A 23078-nucleotide genomic window follows, 5' to 3' on the forward strand; every position below is an offset into this window, starting at 1 on the left:
TTCTTCCTGGAATACAGCATCATGAGGGAAGTGGTCTAGAGCTGGTGTGGTGGCTTTGCAATGCCAGCAGAGAAATGATATTTTTTCCTCCCTCTTCTCAGACATCTTAGCAAGTAGTTTTTGCCCTCCTGCTTTTCATTCTGTGGACACAAAGTGAATGTTCCTTCTCCAGCATTGCATCTATAGAATCCAGGCAGGAAGAAGGGGAAGGACAAAGGGTAAAGGACTGAACAGCCAATCTCGCCATGTCTTTCCTGTTTTTAAGGGGCTTATCCAGGAGCCCCACCCAGCAACTTCTGCTGACATCTCATTTTCTGGGCTGTGTCATGCAGCCACTCCTGGCGGCTGCTCCAAACAAAATAAGGACCGTGTTAGGAAAAGGAGAGGATGAAGATTGCACAGCGAACCACCAGTGTCTGCCATACTTCCATCACGGCTTACCTTGACGTTCACAATACCTCCTGACGTATCTTCCCATGCCCACTCTTTCCCTTAATCCACTTTATGTACAGTGATCTGATTAGTCATCCTGGAACTTGACTCCAAATTCATCATACGACAATTTCCCCCTCCATTTTATTGAGGTCTAAATGTATACAGTTAATATGTACAACATGGTGGTTTGTGGCAGTTATTCACAATGTATACCAATCAAGTTAATTAACACATCCATCACCTCACATGGCTACCATTTATGTGTGTGTGTGTGTGTGTGTGTGTGTGTGTGTGTGTACTGGGAATGCTTAAGATCTCTTTGCAAATATTAGGTATACGGGACAATATTATTGACTGTAGCCACAGTGCTGTACATTAGACCTCCAGAACTTATTCACCTTGTTAATGATTGTTTGTACTCTTGACCAACATCACTCCCCTCCCCCAGCCCTTGGACTTCAACATTTTTTAGATTCCACACATAAAATGAGATTATACAGTATTTGTTTTTCTCTGGGTTATTTCACAAAGCACAATATCCTTCAGGTTCATCCATGTTATCACAAATGGCAGGATTTCCTTCTTTTTTTTGGCTGAGTAACATTCCATTGTGTCATGTTTTTTATATATGTATCACATTTTTAATCTATGTTTTTTTTCCATCTATGGACATTTAGGTTGTTTTCATTTCTTGGCCATTGTGAATGCTGCAGTGATATGGGAGTGCAGTGCACATGTCTCTTTGAGGTTGATTTCATTTCCCTCAGAAATATATCCAGAAGTGGGATTGTTAGATACTATTATAGTTCTATTTTTAATTTTTTGAGTATATTCCATGACTGTTTTCCATAATGGCTATACTATTTTATATTCCTACCCACAGTGGGAAGGTACAAGAGTTCCCTTTCCTCTACAGCCTCCCCAGGTTATTGGCTCTTGTCTTTTTGATGATGACCATTCTAACAGGTATGATATCTCATTTTGGTTTTGATTTGCATTTCCCTCAAGATTAGTGAACTTGAGCATCTTTTCATGTTCTCATTGGGATTTGCATATCCTTTTCAGAAAAATGTCTACTCAGGTCATTTGTTCATGTCTTAATTGGATTGTTTATTTTTTTGTTATTGAGTTATATGAATTCCTTTTATGTTTTAGGTATTAACCCCTTATCAGATATATGGTTTATGCTATAGTTTGAATGTTTGTGTCCTCCCCCCAAAATTTATATGTTGATATCTCGATCCATATTAAGAGGCCATGTGATATTATTAAGAGGAAGGGCCTTTGGAAAGTGATTAGTTCATGAGAACCCTATGAATGGGGTTAGTGTTTTTATTTAAAACAAAACAAAACAAAACTTGGGCACCTGGGTGGCTCAGTGGGTTAAGGCCTCTGCCTTTGGCTCAGGTCATGATCCTGGAGTCCTGGGATCAAGCTCCACATCCGGCTCTCTGCTCAGCAGGGAGCCTGCTTCCTCCTCTCTCTCTGCCTGCCTCTCTGCCTACTTGTGATCTGTCAGTCGAATAAATAAACAAAATCTTTTAGAAAAAACCCAAAGAGCAAAAAACAAAAAAACCCAGAGAACTTGCTAGCCCCTTTCCATCATGTAAGGACACAGAGAGGAGACACTGGCTATGAACAAACAAGAGCCTTCACCAGCCACCACGTGGAATCTGGGGTGCCCTGATCCTGGACTTTTACCCTCCATAACTGAGAAAAATAAATTTCTGTTGTTTATAAGCTAACCAGTCTCTGGTATTTTGTTAGACTAGCCTGAACAGACTAAGACAGTTTGTAAATACTTTCTCCCATTTCACAGGTTGCCTTTTCATTTTGTTGATTTTTTTTCTTTTGCTGTGCAGAAACTTTTTTGGTTTGATGTAGTTCCACTTGTTTGTCTTGCTTTTGTTGACTGTGTGTTTTGGTGTCCAAAAAAACATTGCCAAGACTAATGTCAAGGAGCTTTTTTCTTTTGTTTACTTCTACGGAGTCCAAACCCCAGGTTTTGTGTTTAAGTCTTTAATCACTTTGAATTAATTTTTGTGAGTTCTATAAAATAGGGATCTGATTTCATTCTTTTGTGGGGATACCCAGGTTTCCCAGCCACTTACTGAAGAGACTGTCCTGCCCCATTGTGTTCTTGGCACCCTTGTCAAAGACAGTTGAGCATACATGCATGAGCTTATTTCTGGGCTCTATTCTGTTCCATTGGCTTATGTATCTCTTTTTATGCCAGTCCCAGGTAGTTTCAACTACAGGAGCTTTTTTTTTTTTTTAAGATTTTATTTATTTATTTATTTGTCAGAGAGATAGAGAGAGCACAGGCAGGCAGAGTGGCAGGCAGAGGCAGAGGGAGAAGCAGGCTTCCCCTGGAGCAAGGAGCCGGATGCGGTACTTGATCCCAGATGCTGGGATCATGACCTGAGCTGAAGGCAGCCACCTAACCAACTGAGCCACCCAGGTATCCCTGATTACAATAGCTTTGTAATGATAGTTTGAAATCAGGAAGTGTGATGCTCCAGCTTTGTTTTTCTTTCTCGAGACTGCTTTGGCTATTTGGGATTTTTGTGGTTCCATGCAAATTTTAGGATTGTTTTTTCTATTTCTGTGAAACATGCCATTGAAACTTTGATAAGGATTGCACTGAATTTGTAGATCACTTTGGACATTTAAACAGTTATTAATTCTTCCAATGCAAGAACACAAGGTATCTTTTCATTTGTTTGTGCCTTCTTTAATTTCTTTCAGTGTCTTAGTTTTCAGTATATCTTTCTTTCATGTCCTTAAATTTATCCCTAACTATTTTATTGTTTTTGATGCTATTATAAGTGGAATTTTTATTTTTTTCTTTTAGATAGCTCATTGTTAATGTATAGAAACACAACTGATCTTTGTATCCTGCAACTTAACTGAATTTGTTGATTAGTTCTAACATTTTTTTGGTGGAGTTCTTAAGGTTTTCTGTACATAGTACACATCATCTGTGAACAGAGACCATTTTACTTCCTTCTTTTGTATTTGGATGCCTTTTGTTTCTTTTTCTTGCCTAATTGTTCTGGCTAGGTCTAGTTGAATGCAAACAGCAAGCATGGGCATCCTTTTCTTATTCACTGTTGGGTATGATGTTAGCAGTGGGTTTGTCATATGTGGCCTTTGTAATGTTGAGGTACATTTCTTCTATACCTAATTTGTTGAGTTTTTGTCCTGAAAGAATCTTGAATTTTGTCAGATGCCTTTTCTTTATTGAGATGATGTGATTTTTATCTTTCATTCTGTTAATGCGGTATATCACATTTATTGATTTTTGTGTATGTTGGACCATTATTGCATACTAAGGATAAATATAATTTGATCATGGTATATGATCCTTTTAATGTGCTGTTGAATTTGCTTTGCCAGTGTTTTGTTGAAGATTTTTGCATCTATATTCACGAAAGATACTGGTGTATACTTCTCTTGTAGTGTCCTTGTCTGGCTTTGGTATCAGGGTAAACCTGGCCTTGTAAGAAGAGCTTGTGAGTATTCCTTTCTCTTCAGTTTTTTTGGAAGAGTTTGAGAAGGATTGTTACAAATTTTTCTTTAAATGCTAGGTAGCATTCATCAGTGAAATGATCTGGTCCTTAGCTTTACTTTGTTGGGAGATTTTTTTTATTACCAACTCAACCTCCTTAGTTGTTATTGGTCTGCTCAGATTTTCTAGCTCAATGATTCAGTCTTAGTTGGTTTTGTTTCTAGGAATTTACTCATTTCTTCTAGGTAATCCAATTTGTTGATGTATAATTATTTATAATGATCTCTTACGATTCTTTGTATTTCTATGATATCATTTGTAACATCTTTCATTTCTGATTTTGTCTTTTTTTCCTCTGTGCAGGTAAAAGCTTGTCAGTTTTGCTTATCTTTTCACAAAACCAGCTTTTAGTCTCATGGATTTTTTTCTATCATTTTTCTGCTCTGATTTTTACCATTTCCTTCCTTCTGCTAACTTTGTGCTTAGTTTTTTCTTTTTCTAGTTCCTTGAGGTATAAAGTTAGTGTGTTTTGTTTTTTGTTATTGTTGTTTTGCATGACCCAGAGATGGGAGCAGAAGGAGAGGGGAAAAAGAGAATCTGAAGGATGCTTCACACCCAGCACAAAGCCCAAATGCAGGTTTTGATCTCACAAACCTGAGCCGAAATCAAGAGGTAGATGCTTAACTGAGCCACCCAGGCACCCCAAGATCCTTTTTTTCTTAATGTAGACATTTACTGTGATAAACTTCCCTCTTTGAACTGCTTTTGCTGCCTCCCATATTTACATTTTAATTTGTTTCAAGATTTTTTTAAAATTTCCCTTTTGACCTTTTTTTGATTTCTTCATCATAGTACTACTATTAAGATATTTCTATCACTTAAAAACAAAACTCTGAAGTTCTTAGTCTGGTATCTGAGAACCTCCATAGTGGGTCTCCAAATGACCATCTAACTTGAGACTTCTAGTTTACTTTTCCACAACCTCTGCACCCCAAACAGGTTTATTATACTAAGCTCTAGCATTCGTTTTCATGCCTTTTCTCAGGCTGTTCCCAGTCTGCAGTTCCTTTATTTCATTCTTCTAATCCCAAGCCCTCCTAGTTCAGCCCTTCCTGATCCTCTCAGGCTTTGCATCTCCTCTACATGGTAATGGTCATTTTCTCCCTTCTGTGAGTAATTTTAAAGTCCATGTCTTAATTACCTTCTGGAGATCAGGGATCCTTATTAGAGGCAGGTTCCTTCTAGAACTGGGCCATACATGTTCAATAAAGAGTTGTTAGATGAAAGAATACTTCTAGGACTGTCAGAAGAACTTTGTTTAAAGCTGACATTTCCATGTGTCTATGTTAGGTACTAAGTGCTTTATAGGTAATAGTTCCGGTAATTCTCACAATAATCCTCATGAGGTGACTTCCTTTCAAAGCTTCCATATGATAGATGAAACTAAAGTTATAGACAATTAGCTAATCTACTCAAGTTCGTGTAGCCTTTCAGTGGTAAAAGCTTTTGAACGAGCTTGACTCTAGAGCTCATACTCTTTACTATAATTTCTTCTCTCTCAACAGTGAAAAGCAGCAAGAAATCGAGAACGGTGTTACTCAGCCTCCTGACTACCCAAAGCTCTGTGAGCAAGAAACTGCCTGTTCTGGGAGTGGGTCTACCTTCACTGAGACCAAGGGGAGATCTTGGATCATGGATCAAGAGCTAAGGTCAGGCCAAGGAGTTGATGCTGAGTCTTTGCAGTTGAAATGGCCACATGTTAAAGTTCTAGCACATAAAAGACTTGCCTGCTAAACCCCCCTCCTCCCCCAACTATAAGAAAGAACAAGATTGAAGTCTCTTTGCTGTTGAAGAAAATATGTGAATTCCATTTAGTTCTTGCTAAGTAGAGGGTTTTGCCAGGTTGCTCCTAGGAAAATATTCTAAGAGTGGAATGAAAACCATATCTTTCTTACCTGTAGGAGTACAATCACCCTATAAAACTCATGTTTGCTTTTATGGAAAGTAAAAGAAGGGCATTGGAAGGCTTGGCACAGAGTTTGCACCTCGAGGGTTGTGAAGCCAGCCATCTCTCTCAGGCAGTCCCTATTAAAGACAATCACTGGGCCCCTGTGTTCCTTTGTTAACATGTGGGTCTTGTAGCTTTCCTGGAGAACGGGTCCTGGTTTGCACCACCTCTGTATAGGGGCTGTAACTTTTCACCAGCTCTATCTTACACAGTACCACCTGTTGCAAGTTCTGTTCAAATTTACTCCATCGTGCTCAAAGGCAGCAGACGCTTTGGGCATTTTCCCTATTGTATGAAACAGTATGGCCATCTGGCCCCTTCAGGGAAGGGAGTTATCTTCTCTTTTCCAAAATGACTGCATGATCACATGTTAAATATATATGCTTCATGGCTCTAGCTCCTGATACACAAGACTGAGGTTTGACTATTCTCTGACACTAAAGTAGCTCCCTGGCAGTCACGCATAATTCCATACGTATGATCGGAGGTGTGCCCAACGATACACATATTCTGCTTCAAAAGTGAATAATGCCAGACAGCATTTAGATACTAGAGGTTTTTATTAGAACTTATACCATAATTTGTCTTAATATAAATGTAACACATGCCCAGAATAAATAACTTTCAAGGAGTAAAAATTTGGAAAATAGACGTATTTCTTAAAAGCCCATAACCCAGAGATGATTACCTCCAATATTGCTTTAATATGCATATAAAATGGAATAATCCTGTAATATTTAACTAGCATTTTTGCACTTGATAGTGTATTATGAAAATTTCTGACATGAAATGTTTTTTGGAGCCCTGATAATTTTTGAGTGTGTATTATATTCACATGAACACACACACATACACACACACACACACACACACACACACACACACGATACCCTCCATTCCCCACAAGTAACTACCTGTTTCGTTGGTTTTAAAATCTCTTCCCAGAGTTTCTTTGCACAATATAAGCAGATTTAAGTGTTTTTATTCCCCTCCCAACTTTTATATAAAATGTAGCGTTCTGTTCCCACATTTACACCTTGATTTTCTAACAGATCTGTCTACTCTTCCTGCAACACTGTCCGTGGGACATTATTATTACATCGCCTCATTGTTTTTGTATATTGTTTAACCAATTCCTCCTTTGGGGACGGGTTTTTTTTTTTACACCTTTAGCTGTCTCAAGACCACTTTATTAGATTGCATCTTTGTATACAACTCATGATTATTTCCTTAGGATAAATTACTTGAATTTCTTTGCTGGGCTTTTGCTTCATGTTTTCCAAATTGTTCCTGAAAGATTCTAGCACTTTATACCTTCCTCCAGCAAGGGTTGCCGGGTTGCCAGTGGGTCAAAAGGGAATTAAGTTAACAGAGGCCATTTGGAAGAGTGAACCTTTCAAATATTATATGTAGGAGGAAATAGGAACAGGAGAGCCACAGGGGACCAGTATTGTGATGGTGTGGAGGGAGAGGGTTCAGTGAGGGGTGGCTGGGGGTACTTGAAAGGACATGTGTGAATCTGAGTGAGATGTCTGTTCTAGTGTTGCCTCTCCCAGGACATCTGGGATAAGTCTCTAAGGTCTTCGAGTCTGTATTTTAATCATTGAGTAAGAGAGGAGTGCTTTCTGAGTTTATTGGGATAAAATGAGGCCCCAAAACAGGTTTATAAAGATGAAATGTGAATCTTTTCCTGCTTCTAAAATTCTGTTTCTTGTAACAGTACTTTCGTGTTCAGAGGGAAAAAATACCGGGCTTCTGCTTATCCTGGTTGTGTTTTGAAGGGACAGACCTCCCTCTTTCTAGTCCTGTGGGTTACTCTCCTCTCTCTCCATTTCAGTAAATGCTAAGCCTAACTGAGAAGTCCACCATTTTCCATAAAATTCAGAGTGAACTGGAGACAGCATGCTAAAAGTAGGAGATTCCTGATTGTGTGAGCTCTGCAAAACTCCTGTCACACAGACGGAGTGCAATAGTGTTCGGTGGTAGCAGGTGACTCAGGCAAACACCAAATGTGGGGAGGTGCTGGCGGTAGGTCTGGCTGGCTGTTGGTGGTGCTGCGGTGTAACAGGTGGCAGCCGGGGAGGCTGAGTTTCTGCTCAGAAACCCCCTGACCAGGCTCCCCAGTCACCAGGCAGCCCCTGCAGGCAGGTGTCCAGTTATGGGTCAGCTCCATGTCAAACCGCTTGTCATTAGAAGCTTCCCCAGCTCCAGCAAAGGAGAACTTGGGTCACTGAGCTAAGACTGGTCAAGAGTAAACAAGAAGCCCAGGCATTTCCTTTCTTTCTCTTCCAGCAAGCAAACTCCAGAGGATCCCGGTGTGCAAGAACTGGAGGCATTAATAGACACAATCCACAAGCAACTGAAAGATCATCCGTGCAAAGACAACATTCGCGAAGCATTTCAAATTTATGACAAGGAAGCTTCAGGATATGTTGACAAGGAGATGTTCTTTAAAATCTGTGACTCTCTCAACCTGCCAGTTGATGATTCCTTGATTAAGGAGGTCCGTAAGTGTTGCCCTGCTGGGTTGATTGTAAAGGCTGTGAACACCCATTGGTTCTCTCCCAGAGGCCACTGTGTGTGTATTTTGGTTTTGTTGTTGTTGTTGTTGTTTAATAAAAGATTTTATTTATTTATTTGACAGACAGATCACAAGTAGGCAGAGAGGCAGGCAGAGAGAGAGAGGGGGAAGGCTCCCTGCTGAGCTTAGAGCCTGATGCAGGGCTCCATCCCAGGACCCTGGGATCATGACCTGAGCTGAAGGCAGAGGCTTTAATCCACTGAGCCACCCAGGTGCCCCGTGTATTTTGTTTTAATGGGAAAATTTAAGACGTTTGAATCAGATCTCCTATTTGGCCTGATTATGGTGTTTTCCCTGGATTCTCACACTGGGGCTCTTTCTTCATGGTTGCTATAGGGCCTCTTTTTAAGCGGATATGGGCTACCTGGCACACCATGGTGGGCGAGCCATGTCTGGCTGAAGGGAGGGGGGCAGGCTGTGATTCCCACCCCCAGCAGTGCTTCTATTAGCTCAGCAGTACAGCTGGCATGGGAGAGGGCAGTGGTGTCTGTCAGTCAGGGGTAGCCCAGGGCTGGCTGCACATGGAGGAAGGACATGGTTGTTCTCCCCCTAGAATGTTCTGTGCCTTTGTTTCATTAGAAATCCCTTTAGCCAAGCCTTCCCTGGAACTCAGAACAAAATTTCTCCCATGATTGCGTGACTGTGACTTATCATTGAGACTTCTCCCTGATAAAAACCCTGCTGTAGACCTTCTTAAAGATTTTTGAGCCAAAAGGGATGTTCAGAAGTGAAGACTCCTTTAGGGGAGGGAGGTCGTCATCTGGCACTGGAGGGGCTAGGCTGGAGAAGAGGGTTTTTCAGATATTGGAACACACGCAGGGAAAGGAAGAGGGCAGATAGAAGAGAACGTGTTCACTTGGGCAAATGCCCATTTTGCTTCCCAAATCGCCAGAATGACAGTATGCCCAGCTTTTGATTTTTAAGTCATTTGTACTATCTGTGAACTTGACTTAGGAGAGTGGAATTGTGGTCAGCGGGCACAGGGGTGGGGAAGGTATGGGTGGCAAGGATTTGCACATAGCAAGGTAACCACAGCAGATCAGGCTATTCCCCCCACAGTGGAACTTCTTAGACATGGTTTGTGCAGTGACGTAAGGCTTCTTGGCCTTTGAGCTAAAGTCAATGAGAAGTGACGGAACTAGATTCTTCTACTAGCCTGTGGTAACAGCAGTGTGCTATTTTAAGAGTTTTACTCTGGGCAGACTGGGTGGACAAAGCTCATATTTGAATACAAAAATAATTAAAAGTGCTCTGGAAATGACAATGTTCTTAAAAATGTGAGTCCTGAAATCTCTGACAGACTATCGGCCCCACCTGAGTTTCAGTTTCATTAAGTTGAAGATGAGGATTGTGTCTGGCCTACCTGCCACATTCACAGGAGCATTTTAGAATCTGCGGATATAAACTCTGACTTGGTTTACAAAGGCTGGGGGTGCTGCTCTGCTCACCTGCTCTCCGCTCTCTCCTACAGTTGATCAGGCTGTGCTCACACGGAGAAGACAAGATCAACTACTATCACTTCGTCCGTGCTTTCTCAAACTGACCCGGCTAGATGGAGAACACAGCACAACGTTTTGAGGTTGGACCTACATTTTGAAACACCTTGTGCTTTTCATAGAGGCATTCATAGGGCTCTTAAAATTATATTTTTTGGTTCTTAGATTGAAACCTAAGAATACTTAAGTCTAAATTAAATTGGATCTTTTAAGAGCTAAGATTGGTGCTTTATTTAGGGAGGAAGGGTATTGTGATGGTTAATTTTATGTCAACTTGTCGGGGCTGTGGGGTGCCCAGGTGTTTGGTTAGACATTTTCTGGGCGTGTCCCTTCTGGGTGAGAGTAACATTTGAACTCGTAGACGGAGAAAAGTAGATTGACCCCGGGGGTGAGCCACATCCAGTCTCTTTAAGGCCTGAATGGAAAAGGCTGACCACTCCCCAAGTAAGAATTCGTCCTGCCTTCCTTTGAACTGTACCATCAACTTGTCCCTGTCTTCAGACTCAAACTAAACACTGGTTCATCCTGGGTCTTGTGCCTGCTGGCCTGGCCTTCATACCAGAGCTCCACCAGCTGCTCTCACAGGGCTCCAGCCTGCTGGCTGCAAATCTTGGGATTTGTCAGCCTCCGTGATCACGAAAGCCCATTCTCTGTAAGAAACTTCTTTCTCTACATATACGTTCCATTGGTTGGTTGTCTGGAGAACCCTGACTACCACAGGTGTGGAATGACCACAAGCAGAAGGAAAGCTAGATTTTGCAGGGAGCAGCAGCATCTGGGGTGCCAGAACTAAGCACACAGTCTAATGCTGCTGTGAGCCGCTGTCCCCCACCACATGCCTGCTTACCCCAGTATCGGGGAAATCCATGTTTTTCAAACCGTGACTCGAGGCCCATTAGTAGAGCTACATTTTAAAAAATGGAATAGAAAAGAAAATATCAGAGCGTGGTACAAATAGGTTATATACTGGTTCTCGAAACTCTTTGTTTCGATTGAGTATTTATTGGGCCATTATGGAAAACGTTATTCCTTGATGTGAATTATGGTTAAAATACATAGAAAAATGCTGCTTTTCGAGAGCCTGGTTTTGAGATGGGAGGAAAAGTAGGTACTGGTCCTCTGATGAGCTCTGCCTCAGCTTTTAGAACTGGGGCTGCTCCCCAGCTGAAGCCACCCCCACCTCTCTCCAGCTGCCAGCCCAGATTCTGCCTCCTCCCTCGGGCAGGGATATAGAGGAGGGGGAGCTGTCCCTGCAGGATCCAGGACACCTGCCCTCTCAGAACGGCTCCTTCCTCCACTGACGAGCCAAGCCACATCCAACTAGCTGATTCAAAGGGCTCTAAGACCATACTCGTTGACTCCTACTTTCCTATCCCAGGCCCTTATCTCCAGAAGAACCCATTTTAAAATTTGTTACCCCCAGTCACTTAACTATTGCAAACCCAATTTCTAGATATTCAGAAATCCATCTCAGTCTAAAGTAAAAATACTAAACTCTATCCTGCCTGCCAAGCCTAGAAGCCTCTGTGTGTGTGTGTGTGTGTGTGTGTGTGTGTGTGTGTGTGTGTGCGAGAGAGAGAGAGAGAGAGAGAGATTGAGACTGAGCCCTACAACACGTACAGCGGGTTTCCCCTTCCTTCTGGTTTCGCTGCCTTTGCCCCCATTCACCCACACTGCTCTTTCTGGCCTGTGTAGTGTCCGGGAAGGGGAGGGAGTAGACACCAGAGGGAAAGGGCAAAGTTTTATTTCTGTGGCTTGTGAAGTCCGCATCTGGGTCAGGGCCTTCTGTGTGTCCTGTGCACAGAAAGACTGGCTCCCCACCGCCACCTCCAGGGCAGTTTTTGTGTGATCGTAGGACCCTCCCCCAAGAAAGGTCGCTGTGCACCCTCAGATGTCTCTACTTCCATCTCCCCATCTCCAGCGTGCCTGGTTCTAACAGCACGTTCCCTCCATTCCTCCTTCTCCTCTCCAGAGGCCCTCTGCATGGGGGGTCCCCTCGGGCATCCCCTCCCAGGGCCTCCACTCTTGCCAGTGTGTCCACTAGAAAGCTCTCTGGGCTGTGTAGTTACAGCTGGTCCCTTTGCTGGAGGCTCCCTGGAGGTTAGAATGCGGTACTAACTCTCCTGCTCTGAGCTCCAGGGGACTACTGCACTCCAGGGACTTCACAACCCCTGGGAGAGGGAAGTTCACAAGACCTTGGATCCTCAGTCTTTCCTGGATCCGCACCAACTGCTGCAGACGGAGGTACTTGCTGACTTCGGTCCTTAGCTGAAAGGGAGACATTAGGAAAATGTCCTTTTACTCACCTTTTGAGGTCCCAGTGCTTCTCGCCCTTCTCGCCTCATTGGGACAGTTCTTCTCTTGGTTCCCTGTACATGTGCGCCTGTACTGTGAACGTCCGGGGCATCGAGCTGGGCCAAGGACGCCCCGCTCACTTACAGGCCTTCAGCTCCTGCTCCTTTCCTCCCCACGTTTACCCGAGCTGGGAATCTCCATCACCAGGTCCAGAAGCCACTCCCCAGAAGACCAGAGCCAACGGGTTACTTCTGGGGCCCCCACCTCCCTGCTCAGCCCCACGAGCTTAGATAAGACAGCTGAAGGTAGAGCCACACAAGCAAATCATTCTCCTGGATTCCAAATGGCACCGCAGCCACCTGAGGTCACGGAGGCTAGTCACCCCCCACACGCAGTGAGGTCCTGGCTGAGGTGACAGAAGAGCAGAGCGTTAGCCTGCAGCAAGCACTGTAGCAGCCGCCCGGGAGGGGAGACAAGTCGCCTCACTCCTTGTGTCTGCCACAGAGGCCGCTGAGAGCTGTGGCTGTCCACTCTAACTGAATGATGGCGACAGGATGGCTTGGGATGGCTTATGGATTCAGGGCTAGGAAAATCTGCCCTGCGGGTGAAGATGGGCTCTGAGTTAGCCACTACTGTCTACACCACCCAGGAACCTGGAAAATACCAGCTCATCAGGGTGTATCAAACCTGTACTATAAGCTTTGAGGGCATTTGGGACCAACAGGTGGACAAGACCTCTCTAAATGTCTCCAGGGAATCAAGGGCCACTTCGGTGAGTGACTCTTTAATATCCTGCTGGCACTGAAGAGCCACAGTACACGTGCTCAGTACAGAAAACAAAACAAAAAAAAACCCAGTGCTTTATCTGTACCATGAACTCAGCATTGACTGTCCCTAAATCTCACTACCACCTCTCCCTGCAAAAACAATCAGCAAGCACACAACCCCCAAAACTGTAGAACGCAGATGAGCCAAAAGGCCCAGAAAGGTTAATTAGTGTTCTCTGGACTGAAACCCAGGTCTGCAGCAGAGCTTGCCCTCCATGGGTCCCTCAGCTTCACCTCAGGTGAACACTTCCTATGCAAGCCTCATGCCCTGAGGGGGTCCATGGCTAACTGCTTCCTGTAGCTGTGCTCCTCCCCTGCACTCTCTGAAGAACGTTCTGGAAAACAGAGACTGCTGCCATCAAGAGCAGGTCACAGAACAGACCCCAGCAATCCCCATGGCCTACAGTTGGGACGAATACTGTTCAGCACCAAGAGTTCACAAGCACACCTCAGCCAGTGACTTCATCACGCAGCAAGCTCTCAGTGCTTCCTCCTGGAGCTTGTTGGCAGACCCCGTGTCAAGAAAACTTCTTTCCACTTTTCTACTTTATGGTTACAGACTCAAAAATGCCTAGAATGTTAGCGCCTGGGTGGCTCAGTGGGTTAAAGCCTCTGCCTTTGGCTCAGGTCATGATCCCAGGGTCCTGGGATCGAGCCCTGCGTCCTCGGGCTCTCTGCTCAGCAGGGAGCCTGCTTCCCCTGCCCCCGCGCCTTTGCCTGCCTCTCTGCCTATGAATGATCTCTGTCAAATAAATAGAAATCTTAAAAAAAAAAAAAATGCCTAGAACGACCCAACACTCAAGAGAACTTTCTCCATCCTTCATTCCAATTCTCTCCTTCCTAGGACCAAAAAGAACAAATACAGCTTAAAAAAGCTATACAAGGAAGGACTAATAGAGCGAAAAATTTTATAAATGAGACTAAAATGGACATAAAGTTATTTTTCAAATGAAAACATAAGCATCCAGATTAAAAATATAAGGAATGTGACCAGAGACAATTAGATTGATAATTCTATGTCTTTTATTCAGTTATTTCAAAAATATTTGCTGATCATTTGTTTCAAAATGTACATTAAAAAAATCCATACAAAACTGTAATTTGTTTTAAAACCAGACAGAAACCGTGGAAAAGGCTTTTGAAAAAAGTTCATTGAAAGTAAAAAGACTCCCCCCTCCCGCCCTCCGACAAAAAAACCTTTTACATGAAAGCATAAATACGGCAGGTACAAATTTTCCTTGAGTTCCTTGTTGAAATTTGGTCCATAACATGAATAGGCTAAAGTAGACCAACCAGAAGACAACTTGTCCACATTTGCATTAGGAGTTGCTCATGGCACCGGCAGCCGCAGCTCGCCCTTCAGGTGTTTACTGAACAAGAGAACTGAAGAGTGAGGTGCAGGGTCTCCTCACCGAACACTCGAGGCCACACCCAAGGACACGTGGAGCTTACTGTCCCAGCCGGCTCCTGTCAGTGGCCAGGCCACACATGGCTGCTCCTCAGAACTGCCTCCTCTCTCTGCACACGAACAAGCAGCTCTGGAAAGCTCTTAGACAGTGACGGGGACATCTCCGGTGTCCCAAGAGATCTTATTCCCAGATGCTGACTTCTTTAATGCCCCATCATGAGGATGGTTTTTTTTTTTTTCCTTTTCAACAGAATTTTTAACAAAAAAATCTATGGACTTCTAAGGTGATGCTACAATGCTCTAGGAGAGTGCCACAGAAACCCACCCAGGATGAAGAGAATGGCAGCAACAAAGGGAGAGGAGCGCACACGTTTCTTCTGTAGGGGAGGACGACCACCCTCCCGCGGGTCCCTTCCCTTCCCAGCTGCAGGGCGCTTAGGGACAGCAGGGCCTGTGGAAAGACCACCGGCTGGGAGAGTTATTGCACAACCCGGAGGAGCAAGGAGAGGGCAGGCAGGCAGCTGCGGCTGCTAACATGGCTAACACTGAGTTAGGAGCGCAAAGAAACTCTGCAACCGCCAAACCAGACCCCTGTCAGCCTGGGGTCTGTGAGCACACACTTGCCACTGGGAAGTAAAAGTAAACACCTTGACCAGATCAACTGTGGGATGAATGGGAGGCAGAATAGATTGGAAGAGGTTATAGTCAGGCTACTTCTCTTTTTAATAGGGGGCGTGGGGGGTGGGTAGGACTAGCAGGGCAGGGTCTGCCATGGGGGGCCTTGTGCCCCTGGAGGCCCCTGGGCTTCCCTTCACAGGTAGAAGGTGCAGGTGCCTGCGGCTGGGTCCTCAAGGCTTCTGCCGCCACCCTTGTGGGCTAGAAAGCCGACACAAGGGAGAAACCAGAAACAAAACCTAGAATATACCACGGACCCCAACACTATGGTGGGGGGTGGGGTGGGAGGGAACAGAGATGAATGAAGCCAAACTCTCACAATCGGTGTCCCTTTCACATGGAATGTACCAGGGTCCAGTGTCCTCGACTGCATATGACAGCCCACCCCAGAGGCCTGGCCACATAGCACGTGCGGAGGCTGGAAGGCCACACGGCAAGTAAGGCACTTCTTACACAAAGAGAAGGGGTGTCCGCTTGGGACAAGCACTCTCAGGGGTTGCCGAGCACGGGGTCAGCACGGAGCATAGACATCCCAATGCTTTTCTGAGACCTCCAGAACAAGAGAGACGGGGCCGCAGGGGATGCAGAAGATGAGGGGCAACCATTAAACTGTCCCTGGGGGGAGCAGAGTAAAGTGAGAAGGTTAGCCGGGGCCGGACAGGGGTTCCACTGAAGTTTCACACGATCTGACAATGACCCAGTTCCCAAGTCGTGCCCAGAGTGCCTTCTGAGGAGCAGGGCCGTGGGAAGGGGAGGCAGCAGGAGGGAAGACCGACCACTCTGCTGTCCTGCCTACATCAGAGAACAGAGAGTGGGAACGACATTCGGGAACGAAGTCTGTTCACTTGGGTCTCCACAGTCCTCAGCAGGAGAGGAAAAACAGAGTGGGAAGGCTGAAACCTGTGAAGGAAGTTCCCGAGCCACATGGGGCCTGGCCAGCCACTGCAAATTTAAAAAGGCATCCCGGGAATAGAATTTCCTCTTGTGGAATCTTGGGAGGGGTGTATGCTCTGCCTCTATCTCTCCTTCACCATTCAGAAAGAAAGTGAAAGGGTGTGGAGGACTTTGCCGGAAGAACACCGAAGCCAGGCTTCAGGGGTTTCTAGGGTCTGAGGATTCCAGTCAAGAGCTGCGGCTGAAAAGGGGGCCAGCGTACGAGGTCTAGTTTGGTTTCTGAAATGTAAGTGCTGCCTTGGGACAGAAGCATGAAAGGTTCTGGGCAACAATGTAAGTCTGGTGACCCAGACACACACACACACACACACACACAGTTGGAATGGACTAGAAAGGGGAGCAGCAGCTTCCCTCCTGACTCTCCCTGCTCCCCCTTTGCTCTTGAACCTTCCCCTACCTTTAAAAAGGACACATGTAACTTATTAATAGTGCAGCTATCAGAGCCTGATGGTAAAAATAACTCTCCCACCACTGGACCTCAGCAGTCCCGGGTCCTCCCGCCGCCACAGCCACACTCCCCCACCACGGCCACCTGCTCGCACTCCCTCCACTGCCCTGCACCAGTGGCAGTCAGGGACATTTAGAGAGCAGTGGCTGCTGCTGAGGTAGATGAGCATCTGTCCCCCAGCTCCTGCTGAGCCGGCTCTCACACTCGGAGCTGGGCGGCAGGGCCCTCACAGACAGCTTGACACTTTGGGAACTAGAGAGAGCATTTAAGACTGAAGACAGCAAAGTGGCCACATCAGGACAAGGCAGCACAACAAGCTCACAGGACGAAGTGGGGTTATTTCAGCCCCTGGCATCCGGGTTTGAGCCAGTCTGCCAAAGCCAGGGCTCCGGCTTTGGAGATAAACACGGCTGGGATGCCGGGGGGTGGGGGGTAGAGATCCCTACAATTATTCTCCTCCCCGCCCCGCAATCGTTCCTGAGGCCTGGTGGGGGACATGCTAGCCTTACTCATGGTTTCGGGTGTTGACATGGCAGAAAAAACAATCCTTCTATTAATCTTCATCCCTGCACACACCCTATCCTTCAAGCAACAGAGCCTACGTTGGCCCCCGCCCCTGGGCCGGCGGTACCACCTCTGAATCACACCCACCCCAGAGCCAGAAGCTTGCAGGGCACTCAGGGAACACGAAGCCATGCAGCCTGCGTCAATAGACATTTAGACCTACGGCCATGAGAAGGGAGGCTGACAGCAGGCCTCGAGCTGCTTGCCCCACTCTCGGCTGGCGGTATACAGCGAAGCTGCTGAATTTTCACCAGGGCTCACCTGAGGGAGTGGCCCCTTGCAGGGAGCAGCATGTGGCCCGGGACATGGCCAGGAGAGAACCAGGATGGGCGGGGAGCCTCATGGGACAGCTTTGGAGCTGCTGGCTGGACGCCCTTCCCTCACCAGGAAAGGTGGGGATTGTGAACAAAACCGCAGCCGGGGCAGGGGTATTTGGCCAAATGACTGAGGGGTCCTGGCTCAGGTTTGCTGGGGTGATACCGAGCCACCTTCCTAGCACTGTTCTGCTCTGCAGTCCAGAGAAGTGTCAGAGAAGAATGGGAGAGATACCGATCTCCAAAAAGGCTGTCCCGCTTCCTAGGGGTTATCAGAGGCCAAGGGCAGTTCTTCCCATTTCTACAGCCTTAGTCTGGACAGAGAGAGGAAGCTCTACAGTGGTGTTTGGGTACAAATTCCCCAGTCACTGGAAAATTAAATGTATCTTCTCCCCATGGAGAAGGGGAGCTGCCCTGATGAAGAGCCCCCTACCCCCACTTCAGGGTAGTAACCCAAGGTCAGGCTTCCACTGTGAGGTCAGAAAGAGGACCAGCCCCTCAAACGACACATTTCTATGCCCATCAAAACCTGCTCCCTGCACCTCAGCATAGAGTTCAAGAGTTCTTAATCAGGACTAAGCCTAACCCCTTCTGGAAGTCCTCCCCAGGCCCTATATGGACTTGGAGGCCTTATCTTTAGGTAGAGCAGAGGGAAGGAAGGAGGGAGGGAGAAAAGTGCCTCCCATTGGCACAGATGTCTGCTCATCTACCCTGCAGATCATTCAGAGTCAGTCCCACTTTCATACAGTCTAAAATGTTGCAGGTGCGCTCAGACATCACAGGATGACAGTGACCAGCCCAGAGACACTCCACAGATGAGCCAGAGGGTAAACGGCTAGGCAAGCCTCCTCGTGGCACCAGGGGCCAATGGGGGGCTTGGTGTTCCTGCAGTGGGAGAGACGAAGTCAGGCAGCGAGGTCAGCCCTTCCCCCGGCCGCCTGGCTCTGGGCTTTGGGACTGGCATCTGCCAGGCCGCTCTGGTAACTGGGTTGGGCTGGGTTTTGAATGCTGGTGAACGGCTGAAAAAGCAGCTGGGGCTGCGGCCGAAGGAAGGCCAAGGGTGACCACTCCAGCATCTCTGCCACCTTTACCTTTCCAGAAGCGCTTTGTTCTTGCTCTAGTGGGTGGGGAGACTTGTCCTCCTTCAGCACCTCCCTGGCAGAGTGAGGGCTGGCTGGCCTGTGTCCAGGACTGGCCACACTGTTACCACCACCTTTCTGGGCCAGGTCGCCATGCCCACAGCCAAACGCCTTTGCATTTCCAAGTAGCAGGGGTGCAGCCAGGCCTCCGGATGGTACATGCAGAACTGGAATCATACATCTCAGTTAATCAGCACCTGGAGATGATGATCCAAGAGGGCTGGTCTCTCCTCTCCTTGTCCGAATACGCACCCCCCACGACCCCAGGCCTGTTAGCGGCTCTGGGCGGAGGCTCCTGGGCACCAGTCTTCTGACTCTTGACAGATCCTGGACACTGATGCTGGGTGTCGGATGGCCGCAACTGCAATTTGAGCTCCCTCTTGTTGTAAAAATCAGACACAGAAAAATTGCACAATACAGTGAAAAGTCAAAGAAAGCAGCCATGAAGGAAGAGAAAGGAGGCAAGCCAAGAGAGAACCGTGAGAGCCTGGGCTTCTAGAAAACCCAACACAGCACAGAGGTGAGGACATGAGGTGGCTTGAGGGAGAGAAAGAAGAAGAGTTTTGGTTTTATTGAGAATGGTTTATGGAAGAGTAAGAAGAGAAAGCCAAGAAATAAGAAAGAGGAAAAGCCCCATTTGGAGACAGGTTCCCGCTGCTGGGGAGGCAGCATCAGAAGCAGAAGGGGGAAGGCAGTGGTGGGGGCAGGACTCCCCACCTCCCTGCTGGGCCCCCACAAGAGGATCCCCGTTCCAGCACTTTGGCCTCAAGGAGACTTGAGTTTCTTAGTCCGTGGGGAGGTGCCATTCTCTGCCTTCACTACTCCGTTTTCATGGTAACCTAGGACGTGAAGGGAGACAGACAGACAAACACGGTGTTTCTGCGAGACTGGCGCAGTGCACACGGGCTGGGGGGATGCCCTCCCAGGGAGGGATAATGGGGAGGGGGCAGCAGAGGCTGCAGGGACAGACATTACTCAGAGGCCCAGTGCTGCTCTGGCAGAGAAAACTCTGCCATCTTTTTATTGCTGTCGAAAGCCACTCCCTGTGCCTGCTCTGAGTCCACGCAGCTGCAGCCTCCTGCCCCACATCCCTCCCAGCCTGGCTGGACTCAGCACACCCAGCCGTGCACGTGTCTGCTCCAAACACACGGGGGCCCCTGCCTCGCAGGCCACACCTGGAGAGAGGCAGGTGAGTCAGAGAACAGAGCCTGGTGCAGACAGGCCCCCAGGCTGGACAGAAAGGGCAGGGCTGGCCATGGCCTGGGACCCAGGGCAAAAGGTTACTGGAGTGTGGTTGGGGCCACAAGAGAAGAGGGCGTCCCACCCCTATCGTCCACCAAGCATCATGTCCCCAGAGTCACTCCTGAAGATGGAAGAGGAGCCAGCAGCCTGGGAGGCAGGCACATGGTGCAATGTGGAGCCAGAGGGCAGGTGAGGACAGGGCCGCACAGGCAGCAGGCGGCAGATCTTGGCGGGTGTTCAGAAGCCACTTCGAGGACACGCTTGCCGCCAGAGCTCCCCACCCAGCTGCCGCCCCGCCCCACCATGGCCAGGAGAGCTCCCTGCCTCATCAGGGCCAGACTCACCCACAACGCGTCCCTGGCCCTTGCCCAGCCACGTGCCGGTCAGGCCCCGGCAGGAGCCCAGGAGCCAGGGCCCAAGGGAGGTTGGAGGAGTGGCGGGACTGGTCAGGGGAGAGCCTGAGGGCCGCGGCTCCTCCCTGCGCATCCCAGACAGACTTCGCTGCTCCCAGCCCGGGGGCCTGGCACTCACCAGATTCCCTCTTGATGAGCCTGGCTGGCAGTCTGGGGGCAGCTGGGCCTCTCCGCTTGGCGCTCTGCTCGTTCCAGTACTCCCGCCAGTGCCGCAGCTGGGAGTGGATGAACCGCCACATGAGCCAGGCCTGGGCGGCGCACACCAGCAGCAGCACGCACAGCCTGTGGGGGAAGCGAGGGCTGGCTCAGGGGTGTGGGCCCCGGCGGCGGGGGGGGGGGGGTGCAGACAGGGAGACACGGTAGGTCAGGAGCACCCTCAGTGCCAGCCCCCGGGAGAGCGTGTGTCCGCGCTGGCCTCCCCTCTAGCACACTGCAGGGGTGCTGACAGAGGGACAGGGGCGAGAGAGACCGGGAAAGAGAAGGTGACAGACACTCGTCCGGCTCCCTAGTCACATGGCCTCCATGGCCTTTTCTGACCCACGGCACAGAATGGGACTCCTTTCAGCTCCACAGATGTAGTGAAAGAACTCAAATGAACTGAATTAGGATATAGCAAAATAATTCTAGGAGAGCGGCTTCTCATCTCGCACGCCACCTGAAAGCTGAGCAACATCAGACAAGTCCTGCTTGGGGATCCTGACTGCAGTCCCAGCAGGCCAGGCTGGCTGTGAAGACGGTCTTGCCGGAAGCAGAAGGCTGGGGTTCTTCTCCTCTCAGGCCTGCTGTCTAGAGAGCTCCCTCGAAACATCAGTGTGTAGAAGACTCAGGGATCTGTTGCCCCCAACCTTCCAAAGCTGTGCCAAGTTCAGGGGGCTCCTGGCAGGGCTTGGGGAGCCATGATTTCCCTCCTTGGACTTTTTCCCAACTCACCTGCAAAGTAAGGTGTTGAAGTTCCCTTTCTCGGGGTCAAAGGCCTGGTTTTCCATGCGAGCAAGTCCAAAGCCAATGGCCAGCACAGCGAGTGTGAGGATGAAGAGGCGGGTGACCCCAAATACAGCAGCCCAGGCATTAAACCTGCTCATGGAGGCAGAAAAGGGATGTCCGCCTTTAGGGCCCATGAGGGAATTGTCACCCACTTGTCTTCCACGTAGGAAGAGCGTGCAAGGGCAGCCGCAGGGTGTCTGAGGGTAGAGAGAGCTAGAACAAGAGGCTGGGAACACCAGCCTCCGTACACCACCTGCAGGGAAGGGACAGTTCACACCGCGCGCAGGAGCCTCCCACAGCCAGGCCTCGCAGGCGGCCCCTGCCCACAGCCCCTCCGAACCAGCCAGCCGGCCCCACGCCACCTACAGCTTCTCATTGTTCTCGTCCGCGAAGTAGAAGAGTCGAGCCATGTGGAAGAGGAACTCGGTGCAATACTGCAGCAGCAGCAAGATGAGGCCCAGGCGGCTCAGGCTGGGAAGAAAGGACAAGTGTCCCAGTCCACCCCGGATGCCATGGAGAGCCGAGGCCAGGGCCCCACACCCCAGGCTCCACGCGCCACACCTCCTCTCCCTGGCCAGCGGGGGCGGGGGGGGGGGGGGCGGGCTCCGCCTAGAGGACTCAGTTCTGCACCCCATGTACAGCCTTTGCGCCCCAAAGACCCAGCCGGGGTTGATGCCGTATCAGCCGTCAGAGATAAGAGACCACATCCAAGAGCTGCCTTCCTCCTGACTCCATCACTCCTGGGGAGTCACTCCCGTAGGATGCCAGCCGAGAGGGCCTGGGAGATGAGGGGCTCAGGGGCCTCTGGGGAGCCTAGCAAAAAGTTATCCATCGCGAACCCTCAAAATGTCAGTCCAGAAAAAGTACAGGGTGTTCTCCTATGCTGCACAGATAAAGCTCAAGAAAATTCCAAGTTAGCAGTGACACATCCTACTCTTGACAGGATTCTTTCTGTAAGAGACGCTCAAGGCCAAACGCTATGGCAGCTCCTCTGACTTCAAAGCCATGGTTCAAGTGCCAACATCCCTTGAAGCCTCCGCTGCTCTGGGTCGGGAGGAGTCAGTAATTTTTCTGGGTTCCCACGGCAGAGGGCATGTACCATAGCCCCACGCTGGTCACACTGAGCTTTCCTGACCTGTGCCTACAACGGTATCTCCCGCTGGGCTAAGCATGAACCACTCAAGATAAAGCGATCACCCCCTTCGTGTTCCCAGGTCTGGCACGGTGCCTGGCAAACAGAAGGTTGTCTAATAAAGGCCTCCTCACTGAATGCCTGTGTGGAGAGCTGCTTGGAAGTAAAAGGGCATGGCAATGTGACCAGCCCTGGGGTCTCACTCACTTTAAGAGGTATGCTCCGGCTATGTGGACCAGGTACAGACAAATGTACTGGAGCTGGCGGGGGATTTCCTCCTGCAAACAAGAGAAGCTGGCAGTAAGCATGCTCCCTCCCTAACGGAAGATGTGGGAATGGAGGGGAGGTGCAGAGGGCCCGGGGTGCTCTGCTCCAGCCGGTCCCAGATCATGCCAGAGGCCCGTGCCCCACGCTGCTGGGCACCAGCTTCCAGTCCACGAGGCGGGACTGAGTTGAGAAAGAAGAGGCAGGGACTGGGGAACAGGGCTTTTGGAAATAATTCAGAGGGAGGCTATTAATAAAAAAAAAGACCAAGAGAGGCAAAAACCTCTGATCCACCATCCGGAAGACAAGAGGCAAACCTCCCCCAAAGCCACATGTCTAGCGTGGGAGGCAGGAGACCCGCTGGAGGCCTGCTCTCAGGGAGAGCCTG

At 48.6% G+C, this 23078-nt stretch overlaps 2 protein-coding genes across 5 annotated transcripts in view; one reads left to right on the top strand and one right to left on the bottom strand.

Moving 5' to 3' along the window:
- Positions 1 to 10250, top strand: part of EFHC1 (EF-hand domain containing 1) — a 57792-nt gene extending 47542 nt beyond the window's left edge. For both annotated transcript variants that reach the window (XM_082729358.1, XM_082729357.1), the window contains 3 exons: positions 5512 to 5655; positions 8247 to 8457; positions 10007 to 10250. In XM_082729358.1, coding sequence (XP_082585484.1) covers positions 5512 to 5655; positions 8247 to 8457; positions 10007 to 10078 — 427 coding nt within the window. In that variant the 3' untranslated portion in view covers positions 10079 to 10250. The remainder of the gene's footprint in view (positions 1 to 5511; positions 5656 to 8246; positions 8458 to 10006) is intronic.
- A 3908-nt stretch (positions 10251 to 14158) lies between these two features.
- Positions 14159 to 23078, bottom strand: part of TRAM2 (translocation associated membrane protein 2) — a 78972-nt gene continuing 70052 nt past the window's right edge. For all 3 annotated transcript variants that reach the window (XM_082729363.1, XM_082729364.1, XM_082729365.1), the window contains exons 7-11: positions 22634 to 22704; positions 21661 to 21765; positions 21241 to 21384; positions 20429 to 20592; positions 14159 to 19494 (exon numbers count right to left, since the gene is read on the bottom strand). In XM_082729363.1, coding sequence (XP_082585489.1) covers positions 19421 to 19494; positions 20429 to 20592; positions 21241 to 21384; positions 21661 to 21765; positions 22634 to 22704 — 558 coding nt within the window. In that variant the 3' untranslated portion in view covers positions 14159 to 19420. The remainder of the gene's footprint in view (positions 19495 to 20428; positions 20593 to 21240; positions 21385 to 21660; positions 21766 to 22633; positions 22705 to 23078) is intronic.

The sequence above is a fragment of the Mustela nivalis genome (assembly GCF_964662115.1).
Source record: "Mustela nivalis genome assembly, chromosome: 5".
Classification (NCBI taxonomy): Eukaryota; Metazoa; Chordata; class Mammalia; order Carnivora; family Mustelidae; genus Mustela; species Mustela nivalis.